Genomic DNA, 6,807 nt, shown 5'->3' with positions numbered 1-6,807 from the left:
CTCTCTCTCTCTCTCTCTCACACACACACACACACACACACACACACGGGGGGAGGGGGGACTAAAAAATGTATTTGCCTAATTAATTACCTTCTGGAAGACCAAGGGAAAAGCTAACCCAGACTGTAGAGGTTGATGTTCCAGGGACAGAGTGAGCCCAGTACCTGAGAACCCCTCCTGGTGGCCGGGATGTGGCAGGCAGGGCTGAGGAGGTCCTATGGGAGAAGGCTTCCTTGCAGATTGGAGCACAGTTCTGCAGGGAAGCAGGCAGGGAGGGTCATGAGGCCGTGGCCCTGATGCAGGTCTCTGTGGGTGCCTAGATGAGCTTAGGGGACAGCCTGAGGAAGAGGTTCTGAAGAGGCAAAAGGGCCTTTCACAGTGACTCAGTTGCCGTTCCCAAGAGGGGTATAGGTGTTGATGGCTGGCAGAAAGGGTAGAATTGGGGGGCTCTGTACCTCCTTGAGGTTCTGGTAGTGGGGGCTGGTGTTCTGGAGAGTGCGGGAGAATAGCTGAGCCACTGTGTGGTACAGGAACCTGTACTGCTCCTGTTGGGGTGAGTGGTCATTGAGAAGGGGAGATGGGGAAGATAGGGAAGCCTCGCTCATCCTTAGGAACGGGAAGACGGGGCAAGCACATACCTCTGTCTGCACTGCCGCAGGCCGCTGTTTCCGCATCTCCAGGACCACTTGGAAGACGCTGAAGTTGGGAGGGATTGTCTGGGATAGAGAGGGGAAGTGTGACCAGGCCCTGGTAGGCAGGCATGGGACATACTGCACACAGAGACGAGGACGTCATACCTGGGTCAGCAGCAACTGCCTCACGTAATCAACAGCGCACAGGACACCTGTCCGTCCGCAGCCCGCACTGACAATCAAGAATCAGGATAGACACCATCATAGCCTACCCACAATCCTCCTTTTCCCCATTCTGTTCCTCCTCCTTTTCCCACAGGTCTTGTGCTGTGTGGCCCAGGCTAGCTCCGACTTCAGCTTCCTAAGTGCTGGGATGTCAGGACTGCCTAAGCAACCGTACAGACACCACAACCCCTTCTGAGCTGAACCGAAGAGATCGGTACCTCTTAAACTGCAGGGTCCCTAGAGTATAACTTTAAATAAAACCTTTTGGTTTTTGTGTATGTTAGTGTTCACCCATTGTGTGGTGTGTGTGTGTGTGTGTGTGTGTGTGTGTGTGTGTGTGTGTGTTGACAGAGAGTGTGGAGATCGAAGGTCAATATTAAATTTAAGACAGGATCTCTTACAAATTTGCTTGCCTGACTAGCAACCCCTCAATGGGTTCGCTTGTCTCTCCCCATCACCCAGCACTGGGGTTACAGGGAGCAAGCCACCTGCCCTGGGTTTGACTGGGTAATGAAGAGCAGAACTCAAGAATGCGTACAGTAAGGACTTTGCCCGCTGAGGCACAGGGAAACCTTTCTTATTCACTTAGAATTGTGAACAACCAGCTCTGTGCTTACTCTCCAGCAGGCAGTCTATCCCAGCTAACGATTCCAGCTCATTGTATCATGAACATATGGCCAGAAGTTTCCCAAGAGATACCACTGGGAAGGGAAGGCTGGGGGTGGAGAGACGGCTCGGCGGTTAACTGACTGCTCTTCCGAAGGTCCTGAGTTCAAATCCCACAACCACATGATGGCTCCCAACCACCCATAATGAGATCTGATGCCCTCTTCTGGGGTGTCCGAAGACAGCTACAGTGTACTTACATATGCTTGGGGACAGAGCAAGTGGGGGGGGGAGGCTAGAGCGAGCCCGGAAAAGAGAGAAGAGAAAGTGTCTGAAGACAGCTACAGTGTACTTACATATAATAAATAAATAAAAAGAGAGAGAGAGAGAGAGAGAGAAAGAAAGAAAGAAAGAAAGAAAGAAAGAAAGAAAGAAAGAAAGAAAGAAAGCTGGCTTCCAGCCACATCTGTTCTCCCTTCCCTTTCTGTCTCATCCTTTCCCTTCTGCCTCACCAGATCCTCATAAAGCTAATTTCCTAAACCTGCAGTGGACACAGAGGGGTCCAGGTCCAAGTCCTTGGAGGCAGCGGGCCTCCTCCACCATGGTGAGAATGTGATCGGAACTGCTGGGAACCCCGTGGTCTGGCCAGGACATATACTGTAGCTGGTGCACAGAGCGGGATTCCTGAGACAGGAACAGAGAGTGGAAAAAAAGAAAAAGAAGAAAAAAAAAACCTTGTTTATTGATCATCTACTACAGTTCTAAGCATATCCATTTAAATCCACCAGATAAGGAAGAAATCTAAGAGGATTTGCATAGCATGCACAGGGCTGTGGGCTCCACCCTCAGCACCATAGGGACAAGCAAGTCCACTGTGTACTAACTGAGGGTGACAGGAACGGACTGGAATCATGTGTGTCCATTTACAGGAGAAGAGACAGCTCGTCCCATGCAAGAGTCCCTTCACCTTTTAATGTTTCGGTACCTTCTGGAATGTAACCTGGAGGGTCCTGAGAGTGATGTCTGCATTCAGTGCTGTCTCCTTTGTCTGAGCACCATGTGAGAAGGGGACAGAGAAAACAGAAGAGAAATAGAGATCTTAACAAAACACTTCACATTTCTAGAAAGCAAAGGTTTGGGGTTTGGTTTTGCTTTGGAGACAAGCCTTGCTGTAGAACGCAGATGGCCTCTTGCATTCCTGAGATTCCTGGCTTAGCCAGTGGTTGAGACTGGAGACCTGGGCACATCCTACAGGTCAGACTCTGCTGGACCAGCCTACTTAGTGGGTCTGATTCCCAGTCCTCGGGAGATTTATATTTTATTTAAATTTTATATTTATGTTTTTATATTTATGTTTTATTATATTTTTGCTTCCTTTTTCATTCTTATTACATGTGTTGTTGTTGTTTTTTAACCTCAAAAGAATTTTTTTAAATGGTTTCACAGCCAATGAGGATATGTCCTTTAGGTATTATGCTACTGTAAATGTTGCCATATATTTTAAATTCAAATAAATTTCTATACTGATGATATTTTTAAATTTTCTTTTGGCTCAAACTTCTCCCAGAGCATTCAAGGAAACTTTTGTCAGAACAGGGAAAGAGGAATGAGTATACAAAACAATTAATCCTTTTACTGTGAGCATAGGAGAGCCCTATTGTTCTGTAACAATGGTCTCCTTGCATTTGTTAATGGCTAAGTACCTGTATGTGGAGGGACTTCCTCCAGTAAAGGACACTGTAAAACAGGAATTGCAGAAACCTGAACAGGTACATTTTGGTCACAGCAGTAACTGTAATCATAGTCAACACTGCTAGGGCCAGGGAAGAGCACTTACCCTACATGCATTCTGAGTTTTTCACAGTGTGAGCTATGAGAAAATGGTTCATCTTTCCAAGCCTAGCCCAAGGTTCCTCACTCCGTATGTCTTCCTTGAGATCTCTCACACTACCCAAGGCCTACAGAAGCCACCTTTGTTCCCACCTCTGCTCCAGCTTACCAGGGTGATGCAGAAAGGCCCAGCCTGTAGAGGCTCCTGTTCCCGGGCCCAGTAGCGTTCACACTTCCTCTGCAAAGCAAGGTGAGGAAGGCAAGGAGTGAATGGGGAAGTCACCTTCAGAGCCACTTGGGGAAGGGCCAGGAGCTGCAGCTGTAGTGAGGCCAGCCGCAGAGTAGAACATAAACACAGCACAGAAGCTTGCCGCCGATCATGCTGGGGGAAGACAGTTCAGGATGTCCCCCTACGGCCTGGCCTGGCGCTGTAACTAATCGCATGGACCACTACGTATCATAGACACGTGGTGCCCTGTCACTAAGCTGTAGGAACTAAGAAACCCAGTGATTCCACCATGCCGCAGAAGCACAGATCACGGCTTAGAGAGCGTGACAAAGAATTTGCAGGGAAGAGAGAGCTATGCAAACAGAAGCCACGGAAAGAGAAAGCGCCGTATGATAAAATACATAGAAGAGTCTCCACTGCCTTCCTAGAGAAGTAAAACACTTTTTAACCAGAGTCAACACAATCTAACAGAATCGTGGACTAACAGTGGACTATGTAACCCTGAAAACCTAGCATCCTCTGTCCTTGACAAAGATGTAGCAAAATGTGGCTGGTTACCATGGGGATAATCAGAGAATAGAAAAGATCCATAAGCAAAGGGGGAGGAAAGGAGAAGAGGAAGTGATGGGTGGAGGAGGGGGGCAACATGCAGGCTGGAAAAGGAAGAAACAAAGCTTTGATCTATATATGACATGACTCATTTTTATGGGGAAGCTACTAAAGAATGCATACCACACATGCCACCAGGCCAATAAACTCAGTAAGGTCGCTAGAACAGAGGACTATCAATTTTGTATCATTATTCAGTATAAGTTATTTGGTGTGTCATAAATGAAAACAAGCCTACAACATCAAGAAGTATAAAAAAAAATTAAATAAAATTTCAAAGTTGTAAATTTTAGTCCTGGCTGTCCCGGAACTTGCTGTGTAGACCAGGCTAGTATAAAACTCACAGAGATCCACCTGCCTCTGCCCATCAAAGGCATGCACTACCATGCTGGGCAGTTCTTCCTTTCCTTTTTTTCTTCCTCCTCCTCTCTTTCTTTCTTCCTTCCTTCCTTCCTTCCTTCCTTCCTTTCTTTCTTTCCTTTCTTTCTNTCTTTTTTTTTCTGTTTTTTTTGAGATGGGTTTCTCAGTGTAGCCTTGGCTGTCCTGGATCTTGACCTATAGACCAGGCTGGCCTCGAACTCTCTTGCCTTTCTAGTGCTGGGATCAAAGGCATGCACCACCACTGCCCAGCTAAGTACTTTTATCCAGAACTCTTTCCACTCAGTACTAAAGACAATAACCCAATTTTAAAATGGAACCTGAATATGTGTCTGTCCAGAGAAAACACACAAACAGACAAATAAACACGTGAAAAACAAAACAAAAATGAGTGGTTTTGTTTTTTCTTTTTTTAAGAATTTTTTGCCAGGTGGAGGTAGGCAGAGCTCTGAGTTTGAGGCTAGCCTGGTCTACAGAGTAAGTTCCAGGGCAGCCAGGACTACACAGAAACACCCTATCTACAAACAAACAAACAAGGACTTATTTTTATCATTTTTAATTGGACGTTACATGCCTGTGAATGCACAGGCCAGGGTTGTCAGGTGCCCTGGAACTGGAGTTCCAAGTCCTTGTAAGCCACTTGATGTTGGTGCTAGGAACCAAATGTGGGTCCTTTGCAACAGCAGAATACGCTTTTAACCACTGAGCCATCTCTCCATCCCCATGAGTGGGAAGCAAATAACTGTTGACCTGGAGAGATGGCTCATGGGTAAGAACAGATGCTGAACACGAATGAGATGACTGGTATACCCCTGTAACCCCAACATCGCAGGGGCAAAGAACGGAGGATCTCTAGGGCATGGTTGGGAGCCTAGCTCCAGGCTAAGAGAAGCACCGAGTCAAGGGGAAAAAAGCAGAGAGTGGATAGCACAGGACAGCTGATATCCTCCTTTGACCTCTAAGTATGTGCACAGCACACATCACACCACACACACACACATGAATGCACACAAAATAGCAAGTGTGGCTGAACATACGGAGACACTAAAACCCCTAGCCAATAGAAGACTAAGCGGTCTAGCCACTGTGGAAAACAATTTAAACAATTCTGCTGCAGATTTATATTCAAATAATTGACAAAATTGACAGTTCTAGGGAGATAGCTCGGCAATTAAGAGTGTCGCACAACCACGAATACTGGAGCACAGATCCCAGCACCCATATAACAAGCCAGGCACCTTTGTATGCCGGCAGCCCCAGCTCAGTGGTGGGCAGAGACAGGGAGATCTCTGGGGCTTGCCAGCTTCTAGCCAAGCTGAGAAAATTCAAGGGCCGAGTTCAGGGAGGACCCCCAAAGGAACCAAAGAGCCAGCAGAGTGTCACAAGTCTTTAAACCTAGCAATATAGCAGAAGCAGGGTGGGTGGGCAGGAACAGGCAGATCTCTGTGAGTTCCAGGCCAGCCAAGATGACATAATGAGATGCATGAGACAGAAACACATCCATAACCACACACGGACATGCACTGACTCACACAAATGAAAACAAAAGACAGAAGCGAACATAACTGTTTATCAGTGTGTGCCAACAGTGGTCTACAAGGGAGAGCAGCCCGACTGTCTATCAACAGATGAATGGGTACAGGAGACATGACACAAAGCTATGGTATATTCAGTCTTTCAATGAGTGACATTCTGGTGCACATGACAACGTGGACAGACCTTAAAACCATCACGGGAAAGGAACCAGAAACAGAAGGACACATATTTTATAATCCCATTTACACGGTGCAGCTAGGACAGGCAACAATGGGGACAGAAGACAGGTGGCCAGGACCAGGGGAAGAGGAGGAGTTTATGATGCTGTGTGTGTGTGTGTGTGTGTGTGTGTGTGTGTGTGTGTGTGTGTGTGTGTTTGAATGAAAGTTAAATGTGTTTGGGGCCCAAGGAGGCCAGAAGAGGGCATCAGTCCCTTTGGGGCTGGAGTTACAGGCAAGGAGGCCAGAAGAGGGCATCAGTCCCTTCGGGGCTGGAGTTACAGGCAATTGTAAGCTACTTGATGTAGCTACGGCCTAGGAGTTCAGGTTCTCTTCAGAGTAACAAGTGCTCTTAACCTCCAGACATCTTTCAGTCCCTTACATGGCGATTTTTATGTTTACATATATTTTACCACAAGGTTTACAAGACCCTCATATTTCTAACAATGGCTATAATAAGAGAGAGAGAGAGAGAGAGAGAGAGAGAGAGAGAGAGAGAGAGAGAGAGAGAGAGAGATATGACAGAACTAAGCCACTAAGAACA

At 46.9% G+C, this 6,807-nt stretch overlaps 1 protein-coding gene across 1 annotated transcript in view; it reads right to left on the bottom strand.

Annotated features, from left to right (window-relative positions):
- Positions 1–6,807, bottom strand: part of Ptpn18 (protein tyrosine phosphatase non-receptor type 18) — a 29,869-nt gene that overhangs the window by 17,546 nt on the left and 5,516 nt on the right. The window contains exons 6-12 of the mRNA XM_021197592.1: positions 3,463–3,531; positions 2,449–2,511; positions 2,005–2,147; positions 798–864; positions 639–716; positions 456–545; positions 91–253 (exon numbers count right to left, since the gene is read on the bottom strand). Coding sequence (XP_021053251.1) covers positions 91–253; positions 456–545; positions 639–716; positions 798–864; positions 2,005–2,147; positions 2,449–2,511; positions 3,463–3,531 — 673 coding nt within the window. The remainder of the gene's footprint in view (positions 1–90; positions 254–455; positions 546–638; positions 717–797; positions 865–2,004; positions 2,148–2,448; positions 2,512–3,462; positions 3,532–6,807) is intronic.

The sequence above is a fragment of the Mus pahari genome, chromosome 5, assembly GCF_900095145.1.
Source record: "Mus pahari chromosome 5, PAHARI_EIJ_v1.1, whole genome shotgun sequence".
In the NCBI taxonomy this organism is placed as follows: Eukaryota; Metazoa; Chordata; class Mammalia; order Rodentia; family Muridae; genus Mus; species Mus pahari.
Note: the sequence above shows the minus strand (reverse complement) of the source record. Positions and strands in the feature narration are given on the sequence as shown.